At 37.3% G+C, this 17,548-nt stretch overlaps 2 protein-coding genes across 3 annotated transcripts; both read right to left on the minus strand.

The window, feature by feature from the left end:
- Positions 1-1,824: 1,824 nt before the first annotated feature.
- On the minus strand, positions 1,825-10,394 carry fech (ferrochelatase). Its single transcript, XM_077623240.1, has 11 exons — positions 10,152-10,394; positions 8,823-8,913; positions 8,606-8,725; positions 8,212-8,360; positions 7,743-7,877; positions 7,450-7,556; positions 7,200-7,298; positions 6,917-7,024; positions 6,179-6,343; positions 5,127-5,186; positions 1,825-3,505 (listed from the first exon to the last, which is right to left on the minus strand). Exons 1-11 carry the CDS (start codon positions 10,189-10,191, stop codon positions 3,368-3,370), a joined length of 1,212 nt encoding a protein of 403 aa, XP_077479366.1. The 5' UTR covers positions 10,192-10,394; the 3' UTR covers positions 1,825-3,367.
- Positions 10,395-11,091: 697 nt separating this feature from the next.
- Positions 11,092-17,502, minus strand: nars1 (asparaginyl-tRNA synthetase 1). 2 transcript variants are annotated; one of them, XM_077623105.1, is made up of 15 exons: positions 17,330-17,502; positions 16,154-16,236; positions 15,718-15,783; positions 15,437-15,529; positions 15,238-15,327; positions 14,990-15,068; positions 14,841-14,911; positions 14,677-14,763; positions 14,145-14,366; positions 13,844-14,043; positions 13,498-13,633; positions 13,289-13,402; positions 12,603-12,734; positions 12,195-12,326; positions 11,092-12,112 (listed from the first exon to the last, which is right to left on the minus strand). In XM_077623105.1, the coding sequence occupies exons 1-15, from the start codon at positions 17,349-17,351 to the stop codon at positions 11,981-11,983; spliced, it is 1,659 nt and encodes a 552-aa protein (XP_077479231.1). In that variant the 5' UTR covers positions 17,352-17,502; the 3' UTR covers positions 11,092-11,980. The 2 variants fall into 2 exon arrangements, with proteins under 2 accessions (XP_077479231.1, XP_077479230.1); XM_077623104.1 differs by having other exon boundaries at positions 17,309-17,502.
- Between the last annotated feature and the right edge of the window lie 46 nt (positions 17,503-17,548).

Consider the following 17,548-nt stretch of genomic DNA (forward strand, 5'->3'; position numbering starts at 1 on the left):
GGGCCTGCAAGGCCTTAGCTGTTGGTCTAAAATAGTATCTGAAACATAGACTGATGTTTATTATATTTTGTCCATGAATATTTATGATGACCATGTATAGTGAGGCTTTTTTCTTGCAAAAATGACCATATATAGTAAGGCTTTTTTCTTGCAAAAATGACCATGTATAATAAAGTATAAAGTTGAGCTTATTACCTCCAGAAATATATTCTAAATTGGCCTTAACACATACGTATAACGTTGTATAATACAACAGTACGTGTCTCATATCATTTTCTGAACAGCTTTATCCTCACCAGGGTTGCGGGTGGTGCTCTGTTGTAGGCCTTTTAAAAAAGACTATAGTAAGGCTTTTTTCATTAAAAAATGACCATGTATATTAGGGCTTTTTTTCCATATAAAATGACCATGTACAGGAAGGCCCTTTTTCATGTAAAATTGCCCATATATTGCAAGGCTTTTTTTTCTCCATAAAAACAATGACATGTATCCCAAGACTTTTGTTTCATTTAAAGAAATGACCATGTATACTTCGGCTTTTTTTAAATTAAAAAAAGATCATGTATAGTAAGGTTTTCTTTTCCATTAAAAAATGACCATGTATAGTAAGGCTTTTTATTCATTTAAAAAATGGCCATATATACTAAGGCGGTTTTAAATAAATAAGAACATGCACAGCAAGGTTTTTTTCCCATAAAAAAATCATGTATAGTAAGAATTTTTTTTCGTTAAAAAACGACCATGTATCATAAGGCTTTTTTCCATGAAAAAAATGACCATGTATAGTAAGGCTTTTTTTCATCAAAAAAATGACAATGTACAGTGAGACCTTTTTTTCTTAAAAAAAGACCATGTTGAAAGATCAACGTATAGTCAGTCTTTTTTCAATTTAAAAAAAAGATCATATAGTAATGCTTTTCTTTCTAAATAAAAAACACCATGTCCCAGTAAAGACAGAATGGGGGAGAGGATGCCATGCCCTGCACCCTCAGGGGTTATTGGGTCGTGGACAACCAATCTCTCTCAGCTTAATCAACAGCAGCAGAGGTGATTGCAACACTGCATGGGGGCTGCCGAGGGAAAAAAAAACCTTTGAGGGAGGTGAGAGGGAGAAAAGGGAGATAGAAATGTATGGAAAGATGTTGAAGGCAGTGAGGATGAGGCTGGGAAATTGGGATAAGATTGGCTGGACAAAAAGAAGCAGTGGGAAGCAAAATTGAGCAAGCTGGAAAGGAAGAAGAATAAAAGGGATGAGGACTAATATACTGAAGAAGAGAATTGAAAGCAAAGCGGGAACGGGCTCATACCTGTCTGCCCATTTCGGTTGTCGGGACAGGAATACAGTCACAATGTCTCCACTGTGAAACTGAGGTTTCCAACATGGGCTTTGCTCATTCCCAGTTCTTAATCAAGAGGCTAGCGTGCATGGACAAAATGATCTTACTGGAATGAGAGCGTTCTAGTAAGCTAAAAATAATATTCGTTAAGAATACAATAAAGTTCATATGGAAATCAAGTATTGCTGTGGACACATTTGATTTACTGATCCAACTCAATCCAGAAAAAATAAGTGTATACTTTGAATGATCCTGTATTTAATCCAGTTATTTTACATACTAGATAAACAGAGGTTTTCCTTGGAGAGTTTAGAATAGATTGGTCTTCATTTATTTGTTTTTATGTTTACTCATCATTATTCATTTATTTAATATTTACATCAACTTTGCATGTATGTGGCAGGTTGTTGCCATTCAAGTGTTATATTAAAATTGATGTAACTGAAGCTAATGCAATGAAATATGGATTTCACAATATAGTCATGCATCAGTTTTCAGGTAGCACATTTTGCCATTTATTTGACTCTACAGGAAGACATGTTGACACCCACAACACAATGACTTCAAATAGTGCAAATGAATGTATATCATAATGCTTCAAATCAAAAGCAAACAAATAAACGCAAAAAAAATGCTTCTGCTGAGGGGAAGGTGACAATTCTAAAATGATGCTGTTCAAAACCTTATGACAAAAACACGGCAAAAATTCAACATTTTGCAGCAGGCGTTTCTTTTCAACGACTGAAAACGGGCACGGCCATTCAACTACTTTTTCTCTCAATCATGCAGTGTTGTCCTATGTCCATAAGTTACTTATTTTGCAAAGAATTTAGCTTATTAAAATGTGTTGGTGATGAACTGCACGAACAACATTATTTTAATTTTGAGTTAGGGTTTAATCCTTATATAAAATGCTCATGTTGACATTTCACTCACCCTCATTTACTGTATACATACACAAGGGATTGACTAGTTTTTTTAAGTTTTGGAAGCACAAGATTAAATAATTTTTGAAGAGTTTTCTTTTTTTAGTCAAAATGTTGCTTGTATTGGTATAAGTCAATCGGTGAACATATCTTTTGGTAAATTCACACTTTCCAAAAGAACTAAGTTGTCAAAGGCACAATTTTGTGGCGACATTGTGGAAGGAAAACAACACTTGAATGGGAATATTTATAAATGATCGATTCCGGTCTAAAAGACGGAATTTTCTTAATAGCAAGAGATGTCCCTTTAAAACGTACTGCGCGAAGGAGCATCAAAGATAGAGCTGCTCAGTTTAAAGCAGAAAGTTGACCTTCAAACAACCTGCCACAAGAAATGAAGATGCAGAAAAAAAAAATCTGAAAAAATATACTCTGCCTCAGTTTTAACAAAAAATAATAAATTAGCTCTCGAATTGAGACAAGGTTGTTTTTAGGCTCACCATTGTGAATAACATGAATGCTTTTACACCAGCCTGCCTTGTCACTACATCCTAGGAGAAAAAAAAAAGAACAAAAATCACAACCTTTCCACTACAGTCAGTCAGCGATTGAGACAAAAACAAGACCGTAGTTTTCAGGGGGGAAAAACAAACTGGAATGCAAAAACCAACAACCATAAAAGGAAACGGGTGCAAGTCTTTTCTATATTTTGATTGAGTGTATCAATTCTATTTACAATTCAGGTATACTACTTGAATGTAACATTCTTTCTATTAGCTTACTTTGAATATTTAAAGTGTTTCACACATTCTCACTTACTCCCAAAAAAGAAAAATGAAGCTAAAATGAGTCAATTCTTGGTTTCTCTGTAAACAAAAGACAAATTGAGAAAACTATGAAAAGCAGACAGAACATCTACCTTCATCGTTTTCCTTTGACATGATTTTTCTTAAATAAGTGTAAATTGGTATGCACGCCTCATCCTTTTTTTTTTGCGTTTCCCACATTGGACGATGCAGAACTTCTTTAAGTGTTTTGGAGCCTATTTTGTGTGTGTGCTCACAGGTGGGGGACATGTGAATGATGTGCGTGTGTGCTCATGTACTACGTAAGTTTCTGGTTAGCAAAAAAGGCCTTCGTCTCTCCACAGGTAGGATTGGTGCACAGCGGACAGCGCAGGGTCAGCTGGCGGGAACAAGGTTCTTTGGATTTCAAGTGGGAGTGGACCAGTTCTGCCAAAGCCTGAACAAGAAATTTTCAATTATTGACAACTTCTACTATGTGAGTAAATAGTGCGGAACTTGGCCTCCCTCTTGTGCTATCCAAATTGATTACTGTCCAAGTACAGTTCAGTTGTATTTAACTTTGAAGTTAAATTATTTGTACTAAATATATAGGAAATATGGTTTTATTTAGGTGTAAATGATTTTAATAATTTAGTTTGTAAAACTGCATTAAGTTAGAAATGTATAGGGTGACCCCACCAAAAAAAAATGAATTTTTGAAGTGCGTATTGACAGACATGACCAAGTGACAACACTGCAAAACAACGACCTTAAGCAAGTAAACACTGCCATTTTAGCAACGATGGTGAATTCAGAGTGAAGTTCACAGTATCCCAGCTGAGATGTTGCGGCGGTTAATGAGGAATTTCAACAGCAGATTTTAAGAATGCGTTCGTACACGAACATAATTTTAAACAATGAACAAAATATGTTTCTTCCATCATTAGTTTTTTCTGTCAGTCGAAATATTATATTAAAAAATACAATCATCCTTAATCATTTCAAAATATATTCTAATAATTGCTAAAATTTAAATTCTGTTAATTGACCAAAAAATGTCATTGTCCTTATGAAGGATTAAAGGTCTTGTGTGAAGTTCTGAATAGCTGTCCACTTTAGAGAAGACTAACCCTAAACTGGTTAAATACAATACAATCATCCTCTACTATTAATATACGCAAGCAGGCAGACAACAGGGCAATTCACTTCTACTGTAGTCAGCTCTTAGGATTCCCATTGATCTGCTCCTTGCTCTGATAAACCTCTCTCACGCGTGCACACAAACACACACCAACCCTCCAAGAATGATTAGAGTAGGGGTAGTTAGCTGTGGAGAGAAGTGTAAGGGATATAAGGGGAAAAAAGTCCAAAACACACATTAAATAGCAAAAGAGAAGTGGGTGTAGGGGACTAGGGGGAAGGGTCAATTTATTGACAGCATCCCACTTTAAGTTTATTTCTTCCATGCAACAGTCTGCCTGTCCTGCATCATCCCCATCTCCCCTTTCCTCATGAAATCCCACAGCTAGAGTATCTCGTCTTTACTATATGTACAGAGTTACAGCCAGTCATACATGTGACATGGTCATCAGCAATTTGAGAAAAAGGGGCGCGGGAAGGACAAGTGGTACTTGTTCTTGGTCTTGTTTGCCTGCATACTCAACTCCAAGAGTGGTATGGCTTAAAGCAATTGTGTTCATCTTTGTAAGTGCACTGCCTGTAGATGAGCAGTCTACTAGGGTACAACCACTAATCAACTCAAAAGGTGCTTTTAAGCATTTGGGGGCCCGTAGAAAAAAAGACTTTTAAATACAGTGACAAATTAAAAATACTATAAAACCCTGAACTGCACTCAATTATAGGTACGTCTTTTCAAATTGTCCGAATTGGGTAGGTTTGAGTGTTAAAATATTTTTACTTTCAACATTCAGCTGATTTAAAAAAGGGCCTTAAATGGTTTTATTTTTAGGAATGGCGGTAAATTGTAACATTTATTTTTTAGATATGATTCTAAAACTCAGGAGTGTCCTTTTACGATTGATTTGTTTTGACACAAATGTGCACGTAGGTTTGTGTACCTTCATAAAGAGAGGATTTCCATTCAAGGATTCTGCTCTTCTGAGGTTTTCCACACCACACTAAAAAGGGGGGCAAAGGGGTACATTATAATCAAATCATTTAAAAAAAAACATTCAAATATGTTTCAACGTTTAGAATACGTTATTGTCCAAACGTGCTGTCCATTTTTCCTATCAGTGATTAGGGAATACAGCGGTGCTGTAAAAAGTATGTTTATTGTAAGAAGTATAAGAATCGTGAAAGCAAGCATGAAGTGTTTTCAGTTTTATATTTTCCCCCCCAAAGAAAGGCAAGTGCTTTGCTCTGTGCTTCCAATTATTTTTATGAGTGGTCTTCATTTTCGTAGCTGTGATACTCTTCAAGTAGGTCATACTTTACCGAGTGCTTTTATATATATATAACAATTTTTATTTGCTGTTAGAACTGCCCACTATTCTTGTGGCCACTTACTTTGAAACTACAAGTTTGAACTGCTCCTTTTACATACTGTAGATTCCTTGCCAGCACCATTTATTCTTTTTAGGTTCATGGGAATTTACATGAATGTATTTTCATATTGCTCTAAAGTTGTAGCTTAAGAAAAAAACTATTCTGTGGCAAATTTGCAATTTGTGTGTATGTGTGTCTTTGTGGCACCAGCCACATTGATCTGTGGTCACCTTACTGGTGCCTTCTGACAGACAATTGGCTGCTGGACAAAGACTGAACCTAACACATCCTCAACATTTTTTTTTCTTTTTCCCTTGGCGTAGTGCTACACCAATGTTACATGATCCTTTCCACATCAGAGGTTTAGGCTGCTTTGTACTAAATAAAGTAGGAGCTTAGGGATCGCAATAGTAATGATAAACAAGTTGCATTACACTATTTGGTTAAAAACTATTGAGTCAGGACCATAGAACAGATTTTTGGTTTGAGGAGGCTATAAAAAAATTGGTGAGTCTTGGAGGAAACAATTATTCATTCCTTCATGCTAATACAATAACAGAGACTTAAGATGGTGTAAACGTATGTATGATTTTGCGCAAATAAAACTTGAACAACTTCTCACCTCCTCCCCAAGCACCTGTCCATACTCTATGTCCAACTCATGTAAAGTCTCTATGTGGTCAGAAGTGAAGGCAATAGGAACGAGCAGAAGGTTTTTTTTCCCTCTTTCACAAAGTCCTTTGATGACCTCGTCCGTTTGAGGGCCGAGCCACGCCATGGGCCCCACCTGAGGGATGAAATGCAAAACATCATCGTCGTCAACTTACACTCAAGATGGGAATTTGTGTAGTTATTTGTCCACTAATAAACACAAAACAAATGTTTCTTCCGTTGTGTTTTTATACATGTTGCAAAAACGCCAATACAAAATTTTATAGCAAATAAACACCCTGATAACATTTACTTAATTGTGTTCTTTAATACACTCAATTGCATTACCTTTCTATATGAAATGCCCAACAGGATATTTTTTCCCAAATCATTTATTTTATTTCTATTTTTTTAAGACTAAACTGATTAGATGGATATCAGACGCCCTCTTGTGGTGACAAAATAGACATCATCATCATAAATTGAAAAGTATTTATAGTTGGACTAAAAATATAGGTGTTATTTTTAAAAGATACAATTTATTCATTCATATTTCTTGCTGCTTATTCATACATTTCCAGGGTGAAAAAAAACAAAAACAACTGATTAAGCCAATTGGAACACTAGAGTGCACACAGAATGAATAACCTATTTCAAGTATTAAATGAGCCAAATTTAAAATGAACTCCCCAAGTGTGTGTAACATTACCCTGGACTGCCAGACCAGTCTGTAAGGGTTACAGTGTCCAAGTCGCTCCATAACTCTCTGCACGGTAGCACCCACCTCTTGTGGATAGGGGTCACCTCTGTTTACAACCTGCACATATTACAAATAAAAAAAAATGCCGCGAGTAGAGGAATTAAGGCGGAAACTGTGTATTTGTAAGGATAGGATGGGTTTTAGTTTAAATTCTTAAATTTTCAATATAAAATGCATTTAGAATGAGAAAAAAAAATTGTACAAGTGCCATATCATAAACAATAGTACTTACAGCCATAGGAAGTGAATGTGCCGAGAACAGAATGACAACATCATCTCTCTTCGCCTCTGGAAACTTCAGCAACTCATTATTGACGTGTTCTGCAAAACACTACACATAAACATGTAACGTTATCTATATAGTCATATAACGTAGATTGTAACCATATTAACTCTAGGAGTTGTAATATTTTCTAATCATTTTCCCATTTCATTCATCCACTTAAATGTTGTGCATTAGTGGGTGCATATGTGGGTCTAACCTCCACCAGCAGAGGATGTGTGGGCCAACGGTCAATGACACTCCAGTTCATTTTTGGCCTGTCACTTCTGCTTCTATAGTAACGATAGATGGCGTTTAAACTGCTACCTGTTTACACAACAAAAACAAAAACAAAAATCACTTCAGACAAAAGCAGTTTCTTTTTTTTTAACATTCTTTCATATTTTTTCATTGTCCAAACTACAGTTGAAATCAATAATATAACTGGTTGTTTGCTTCTATAATGTAATAAATAAAAAAAATATGATAGTGGTGATGTGACGTGTCTGTGACCTGTGGTGGAGCAACTGTATTGAGGATATTGCGTGAAGGCCACAGCTCGGTCCACTCCGTCTTTCTCCATCTCCTCGATGGCCTCCTCAGTCAGTGGGTGGACATATCGGAAGCCGATGTAGAATTTGTGAGGTGCTAATGTAAAAAAAAAAAGGAGAAAGATTGGTGAGTGGTACAAATGTTTTCCGTGTGAGGACGGGGAAATGCAGAAAACAGCATCCGTTTTTAATTTTCTTGTCCGTTATTTTCTAACTGCTGCTCACAGTTATCAGCTGAGGGCTGTGCAGGCGTGTGAGCAGCCACTCCTTAAACCTGTTGATATCTTGCTAAACCACCCACAGACTGCTGCTGATGTAATAAGAAGTCTGAAACCATTACTTTAGCTGTACAATTTCACAGTAATCCATGAATGGGATGAACCTTTGGTGGTGAACTTTATTGTGTGGTTGTTGGAGATGCCTGTCCTCACCTGTTTCAGGGCTAATTTCATCCAACAGCTTTACCATGCCCTCTCCCTGCATGGTGGTCCAACGTTTGATGGGCGAGCCTCCTCCAATCTTACTATACTGCTCCTGGATCTTTGGGGTGCGGCGTTTGGCAATGAATGGACCCAGCTTACTGTGAAACATGGTGGACAATTACACAAAATATAAAGTAGACTAGGAACAGTGATGAAATGCTTCTCTCTCAATGTTTTGATTAGACACAAGTGTTCCAAACCAGTAATTATAAAGATTCAAAAATATTAATGTTGTATTCAAAGTGTTGGGCTTTTCATACAACTGCTCAGAAATGAAATGTGTATAACGTGCAGTTTATCAATACCATTAGAAAAAGTGTGTTGATTTGACAGTAATCCTTACTTCTGAACTGGGAGTTTCATCAAGTCTTTGTCCATGAAGAGCCTCAGCAGGAAGTCATGTACGTCTTCTAGTTTCTCAGGTCCTCCCATGTTCAGCATCAGAATGCCTGTCTTGGGTTTCCTGCACAGCAGGTTATGTTGTCAAGAATGTATGACACAAATGACTATTTTAATGCTTAAATGTTGGGGTTGTATTTTGTGCAAACGAGTAGTTCCACCTGTTGTCCTGTATTTCTGGGGTCGCAGTATGGGCCAACGCTGCAGCAGTGGCGCGTCCTCTCACATTTAGGCCGACATTACTCCTGACAACTGAACGGAGAGAAAATAAAAATAATCACAAGAGAACGCTACCGCGTCAACTGAACAAACCTGACATACAGCTACTAATTACACTCAATCATTTTCTGCTTCAAATACAATATGCAAAACCATGTTTTACCACTGTGAACCATTCATTCTAAGCTTTCTTTTTAACTACTGCAACCTTTTCATAGATTAAATCATCATTTGAAAGATTTGGAAATCTAGATCAGGAATGGCTAGCATGATTTGCAAATAGTCCTCAAAATGTACTTATATTTTATAAATGAATGACCTTAAAGAAATATTTTTTTATGTTGCTGCAAGAGAAGTAAACTGCTATTTGTATGGCACTTCGGTGACTGCTTTTAATTTTGTTTGTACATTGTGTATGTTCTAACTATACAACAACCGATAATGGATGAATAAAAAAAAGCTTCAAAAAGTTCATGCACAGCTGCAAAGAAAAAACACGTAGAAAAGTTGTTTTTATTCCAGATACAAAACACTGCAGGTGCCATTCCATTCCCATTGTATTGAGGTAGGTTTCATTTCACATGGTGCAATACCCCTAAACGTCGCCAGGGTGCCAACATATTATGCAAGTTTAAAATACTGAAATTGTGTAACTTTGATACAAATGTTTCCCGGCGTAAATTGTAACGTTTTTTGGTTCAGTGAATATTATTCGCAATACTGCACTGAAATGAATTTATAAATTTGATCAAATAAAGGTAACGCTGAATAAAAATATCCGAATGGCGAGAATAACAAAGAGACTGAATTTGATGTTACACAGAGACGGAAATGCAAGTCCGGTGTACGAAGTAAAACATATGCAAAGACACTTTCAGAATTGAAATTACAATGGCATCGTATGAATGGGCATTAAAACACAATCAATCACGTTAATTAACTTAATAAGTACGGTTAGGCAATATCTAGAATGGTAATAAAAGTAATTTATTCATATACATATTTTAGTTGTGGAGATTATGACCGGAAGCTGATTGTGTTTAAACAATCCAATAGTCGTTAATTTATGCAACTGATGGCAATGTCAAATGGTGTATCAGAGCTTAATTAACTCCATGTAAGAATACACAGTATAATAATAAATACTGGACCAATCGTATACAAGAGAAAACAACAATGGCGTCCTACGTGGCAATGCATTAAATAAATTTCCACTTGCATATCGAAACAGACATTTTCTGAGCTAACTTAGCTCGATAGTAGTTACTCACATTGAATTAAGCGACCAGCGTTGCCCAGGACTGCCATCATGATAGTTTCCAATATTTGTCGAACTTGACAATCAGGATGAGTAATCAATCGAACACTTCGGGTCTCTTCTGCCTTGCACACGTGTTTCCTTGTCTCGTGTACTTCGTTGTCCGAAATGTCATCGAGATTCCTTCAGCTATCACCAGCAGCTGCTGCCCAAGCAAAGTCAAGTTCGGAACCGCGGTTGTCACTTCCGGAAATTGTGAAATTTATTTCAAAAATAGCGCTAAATAAATAAATAAAAAGTACATACTCTACAGTTCCAAAATGATGATATTACCATTTACCCTTTCGTTTTTAATAGAATTCGTCCAAACTACCTTTTTTTAAAATGATAATATAAACATTTTATTTTCTAGGTTGTTCCGTTTGATCACTGTCTTGACACTGGTCTTACGTCACGCTATTCCAAAACGTAAACCCACCCTCGACTGACGTGGGCGTGCCCACTCGCCTTTTCTGTTTTATTTGATCACTACGGGTAGATTGTAAATCTGCATGTTTTAGAAGTGTGTGTTAATATAAACAGAAATATAATCGAGGGTCTTTGCTTACGGTCAACTCTATACCATTCGCGACACATTTTTAGCTTGTAGGTTACCGGTTTTACTTGATCCCCTTGAACCACTTCCTTGTTACTTGAAACTTAATCTCACTGTCGTGAAGGAGGGATTTTTCATAAACACAAGTTCAAACTTGTGACTCTTCATAGTTAATTGACAGATCAGCACGTGATGCTTGTAGTCTTGACTGGTTATTGCCATCTACTGGTTACTTTTATTCATAACATGAATTTCAACCACTTACATTTTTTAGATGGTCCGGGTGATCTGATGACACTATGTTAACAGAATAATGAAAAGCACTAATAAAATACCGATTCTAGTAAATACCAGGAGAGGCATTGCACAATTCATGTTGAAACACCAGTTGTAAATGTTGCCATTCATTTCCGAGTTAGAAAACCACAAGTTGTGCAAAAAGAACTGAAACCGTTGGCCATGCCATTCCATGGAAGTGGAATGTGCGTTCCAATATAGACATGAGCTTCAATAAAATTACACAAATCGGCTGTTTGCATCATAAATTGAAGTGTGGTATATTTAAATGACAGTATATCATTAAGAAAAAAAGAACCGACAATGACATACATAACCGCAATCATCTAATCCTGCAATAGCAGCCCAAGCTTTTTTGATTTCCCTGCAATACTCATCAAAAGATTCTCTCACAACATTGTCAATGAGAGTGTAGCAACTTGAAACTATCCAACTATGGGTGCACGGCATTATCAATACCTGTGTGCATGAGTACTTTATAGTTAGTCCCTCTTACCAACATTTTTATACTGAAACCAGAGACATTTTAAATAGTGATCAATGCCCAGACAATAAACTGTAGACGTCGCTTGCTCCTTGGAAATTTAGACAAGAGAAAAAATGGCAATAAGTACCTATCGCAAAATTACTAACAACAACACTGAGCCTTGTTGCCACTGTACTATAAAGAATTTTGCAAGCTTTAGTCAAAGCCAGAAGAATAGATTCAAGGCATGAAACAAGTACTTCACGATTACAGGAAATGTTTTAGTGATAGGGCACAAGCGGATATGGTTAGGCTGAAGAAGTCGGGGCACTACTGAGGGGACAATCACAGGGGGTCTTATATGTAGTGAAAATGAAAAAAGTGTACAAATCAATAATTCTGCTGTTTGATACTATGCTGTAGTTGACATGATGGCTCCACAGGCGAGACTCGGAGTGACTGTGTTGCTTGAACGTACGTGTGTTTAGGGGCGGCAACGCTGGATGAATCTTGGGTAAAGGCAGACGTCTCTGATGTGGTGTCTGTTGAGCAGCCAGGTGAGGAAACGCTCGAGACCAAGGCCGTAACCACCGTGAGGACATGTGCCATACTTCCTCTGAACAACAAAGAATTGCATCATATACTTGAGTACTAGAAATACTATTTTGGGCAGAGGAGGGAAAAAGGCACACAGTTACCTGATCATTGTACCAGTAGTATGGGGTTGGGTCGATGCCCTCCCGCTTGTAACCCTCAAGCAGCTCCTCTGCATCCCAGATACGCATTGATCCTCCAACAATCTCACCCACATTTGGCATCAAAACGTCAACCTGCGGGAGGAGGACATGTCAAGAGGATCAGCTTTGTAGTTATCTGCAACCTTCTGTCTGTGGCTCTAAATTTTAGACGAGGTATCTTTTCAATTAAATTTGCAATACAGTGAACGCAATGTTCATTTTCTCCATTCACACAGTATCATGGTGAATATTTTTGATTAGGTAAAATGAGGATCACAATTTAGGTGTTGAACCAATTGGAGCTCTTTTGGAGTTGGAAGTAGGCTTAGTTTTGAATTTAAGACGGTGCAACAAACAACTGGTACCAACCGACTCTGTCAGCCGCTTGTCGTCTGCGCACCGCTGCATGTAGAATGATTTGATCTCAGCTGGGAAACGACAAAGAAGAATGGTTTCATTGATGGAGTCTGTCATCAACCTCTCAGGGGCCTCGGGGATGTCCTGCAAAGACAAATAAGGGGGCGGTTAAAAGGATAACATGTTCGAAATCAGAGGAATAAACACAAAATTGCAGAAAAAAATTGCTATAAAATACTACAATTTATCCATGTATGAGTCCCAAAATGTTCATGGTACCCCATTCACCAGTCAAACTATCAGTCGTTATTTGCTAGAAAACTCAACTAATTACTATTTTGTACAAAGGCAGAAAACATGTTTAAAATATTAGTACTACTTTAAAGAATAAGGAACCACTGTGTCAAAATTGATTGAAGAGTTTCATGAAAAATCATTAAATAGTTTAATTGACACCAGCGCTAATGTGTGATGGGCAGTTCTATAAAAGTGAAGCTTGCTGAGTGCAATCTGTTTCTACATGTTAAATAAAATTAAATGAAAAAAACAATTGTGGTTTTCTACAATATCCATGTGAAGCTAAAAATTCTGCCTTAAGATATTACGTAAAGGTGTCCAATAAACGAGAGACATCCCTTAAGATTGCTGATACCTTTACAGCAAATATATGCAAAAGATGTTGTCTGAATCAAGCTGACCTCTCCAAACTCATAGTAGGTGCCATCATCCTTCTTGATGTCATGTTCTTTGAGCCACACAATGGCATCGGTGTAGTTCATCCTCTTGAAAGGCCTTTTAGGGGGTTTAAAGTCCTGAAGAGAAAAAAAGAGCATAAAAAATCATCAAAAGATGAAAACCATCTTGGAATAAGAAAAACAACAATAGAAAACATGATGTTGCTTGATACCGGGTTGATGTCATAGAGGAGTTGCCCAGCTGGGGATTTTAGCACTCGATCAACAACATCACAAACTAGATCCTCCAGTCTGTTGAGCAGATCCTCAAAGGTTATGAAAGGACACTCTGCTTCAACGTGAGTGTACCTGCACAGAAAAGATAGAAAAATGGCATTTCGTAACGTGATGTGGCGTCACCTGTCATAGACCTGCATTTGCAGGCGAAAAATATTGTACAATTACAAAAAAGTGCTCTTTATTGTATGACTGTCTTTCGCAGTTTACTTCAGGGTTACCCTGTATTACCTGGACTTTATATAATTTCATTTGCTTTTACGAGTAGAATGGCATGCTCACTCTGAGAGGTGTCTGCGGGTGCGAGACTGCTCAGCTCGGTATGACTGAGCCACGCAGAAGCTGTCGCCTAGCGCAGGTATGCATGTCTCCAGGTAAAGCTGAGAGGACTGCGTCAGGTAAGCCTGTTCGCCAAAGTAGTTGAGGTTAAACAGCGTGGAACCGCCCTCCACCTGTGTCTGCACCAAGGTAGGAGGAAAAACCTGCCCAGAAAAAGGAAAATAGGTCACATGTGCACAAACTGATCCAGCATTACCAGATAGCGCTAATAAATTAATATGACTTCTTGGTTGCTGCGCTTCACCTCATGGTAACCGCGGCTGAAGAAGTGGTCCCGGAAGCACTGCGTGACCATAGATCGGACTCTGAGGACCTTGGACACGTTCTCTCCTCTGATCATCATGTGCCTGTTGTTAAGCTGGACGTCCACATCAGACTCTTCGTTCAGGAGGTTGTCAGCCCCGCCAGCTGGCGCCAGGCCAATCATCTCCCAGAAGTCGCAGTGGAGCTCGTGGCCTCCTGGTGCCTAGGAGAGTAAATAGAAAAATATGTAAATGACTAAGGAATATGCGTCTTCATATTTTAAAATAACAAATGGCATTGCGACCAATTTTTTTCCCAATAATTTGGCCGTAGGTCTGAGAAAATATATTATTTGATCTATCCAATGTACTAGATTCAATCCAACAGAATCGCTGTGTTGACAAGAGTAAGAAAAACAAATCATTAAATGTCTTCATTAAAAGATATATATTACATTTAATAATCTAAAATAAAAAAGCATTGCTGCAAGGCATTGGTTGATGCTTGTGCGCAACATTAATGGGCATGTTTACCTGTTTTCCTTCAGGTACTGGAGTCACAACCCCATAGAGAGCAACGCTACTCTCTGTCGACAACACTAAGCCATTATAGCACTGGCACTGGAGGCGAGAAGAAGATCAAGAATTTGTGCTTCAAACTAAAACAAATGTCCTTAAAAAAGATCATTATTGGTTACCAGTTTATCAGAAAGGACACACTGCAGGAAACCAGTTCCGTCTCGCAGCACAATGAACATCAAATTTTTCCCTAAGGCACAAGCACACTTCAATGAGAACAAATGCTTTTTACAGAGCAGGGCATTTTTGAAAAGGGAAGTTTCATCACCTTGTCTTCTGAGACGATGAACCCACCCAAACACTTTGACTCTCTGACCTCTCTTTTTTTCCAGTTGATGGATCTTCACCTGTAAAAACACAAACCCAATTAGTCCTGCAAAAACATAGCCTAGATTAAGTTGTAAGACATTAACACTGCCAAAATTAGCCTTGCTCTGGAAATAATATTGTTAAATTATCAACATTAAAGGAAACACTAATTAATATAGTGAGTAACAAGAAAGAAAAAATACAAACCGTTTCCGGAGCAGGCAAACTGGGGTCCTTCTCAATAGTGATCTTCTTGGCTTCCTCTAGGTTTTTCTCTCTCCTCTCATTGTCTTCTGCCTTTATAACAAACACAGAGCAGAAATACAATGGTCATTGTATTAAAGAAAACAATAAAATACATCTGGAAATTTTACAACAGATGCAAAGGAGTAAAAAAGGCACACACCTCCTTCTTTTCTTTGGAGTCAGTCTTAGCCTGTTCACGGTTAAAAGCTTTCTTTGCATTCTTCATCTGCGTCTTGGAGATCACTGCCCAACGCTGACAAAAAAATTGAGGTATTACAACAACACACACACAATCCTTCTTTGTATATTCAAAATGTAGCCGAAACGTATACGTCTACTCATGTTTACACTAGAAAACAATGACTACACAAATACAAAACTGATTCAATCTTTTTTTTTTTCAATGTACAAGAATAAATGTCTGGAAAAAAACACCCCTACCTCTTCCTCCACCTGCGAATCTACATAGATTGTAGGGAATGGTTCTTTACCGAAGGAGAGAAGAGCCTGTGAAGATAAGCAAATAAATACACAATTGCCGAAACTTGGGTGAAAATATAACAAATACAACATTTTTGTCACCATTACTCCAAATATAAAATGCTCAACATTGCTCTTTCTGAAAACAATACTTTTCAAGTTCAGCCATGAACATTTAAGTGAAAAAAGTATCTTGTAGGTCAAACAAAGTGAATTTATTTGGAGTAATTTTATTCCAATACTGTGTGAGCATAATTCACTGGTTTCTAGTTCAGCGAGCATAAAAGGCGATTTGTTCATTTCACACATCAATACTAACAGTGGTTAAACATTTTTAAATCCAAGTCTTAATACTGACAAAAGACTGTTATTTTAGAATTGCCTATAACGTCCTTACTTTGAGAGGAGTCTTAAAGGGTTTCTGCTGGGATCCATCTCCATCCTGGTCATTGCCACATTTGTCCGACACATACACTTCACCTGAGAATAAAAAGTCAAATGAAAAAAAATACAGCAGTTTATGCGCCAGGTCTCAACAAATCATTTGAGATTGAGACAACTAAAGATTGCTGATTTGTCAAATAAAGGTACTTAAAATAACCTCCAGATTTACCTTTAAAAATGGTGTCTTATTCTGAGGTATCATTTCAAATCCACTGCAAATTTATCAGTTATGAATGCACTACAATTATTCAACATACAATAGCTCACCACAGGATTTTGCTAATTCTTCTCATGTAAAATGTCTCATGCCTATTATAAGTCATATACTAATGTAATTGATTGACTGATCATTGATTTCAGCATCCATAATCCATCCATGTTCAGATCAAAGAAGCTAGGATCTTAAAAAAAACTCCATAAGGCAACTGATCTATTGCTAAGCCACTGTACAAAAACACAAATTTGTTTCTTACTTGTATTTGTATTAAAACCTTGCCCAGAAAATGGTGCGTTTGCATCAGTTTTAAAGGGTGATATCTTAATATTTGTCCAAATATTACTGCAATTATACCACTGGAATCATTGGCTGCCATTGGATTTGACCCTGGTGGACCATATATAATAGTAATATAGTATGTAATATGGTATCTCTGTCTCATAATGCTGGTTTCATGTAAATCAACCTGAAAATTAAACAAACATTGATCACACTATGCACAGCAAATACAATTTATATTGCCATAGAATTTGAATTTATTTGAAATAAGACTAACAGATAATGTCTTTGAATTTAAAGGATTTGTATGAACGAATTCAGTGACGTAGTTGCCAGATTCAGTGCGGCAAAATGACAGCTCCATTTCATCATTCGACATTTACTCATATTCTTTGGGTAATCTACCCAAATAAGATCACAGCAATTCCAGCATCACGTTAATTCAATGCAACGTAGTCAAAATCAAAGTAAACTAGACCTCTAATGTCACTAGCATGCTTAAATACTAGCATATTTGTGACTGATGCAATTGCTGAGGTAGTTCACACATGTCAATAGAAGCTAAGTGGCTAATATGGTTAGCCCTCAGACTTCCATTTGTTTCTTGCTTACCAACAGAGATCTGTCCCACACCTTTGATTATATCGGTCGCCATATCAGGCCAGGTTCTTCCGCCGTCCGATGGTTTTATAATTACACAAAACAAGATGAAAGAAGCAACTGCGGCGATGTCTTTCCTTTTGGAATAAATGACATGAACACCGCACACCGTAGTCGTCGGTAGGGTTGCCAGATCAGGAGGACAGTTTCAGTTCCATAAAATATAAAAATAAATAAATTAAATTTAAAAAA

This window comes from Stigmatopora argus, chromosome 16, assembly GCF_051989625.1.
Source record: "Stigmatopora argus isolate UIUO_Sarg chromosome 16, RoL_Sarg_1.0, whole genome shotgun sequence".
NCBI lineage: Eukaryota > Metazoa > Chordata > Actinopteri > Syngnathiformes > Syngnathidae > Stigmatopora > Stigmatopora argus.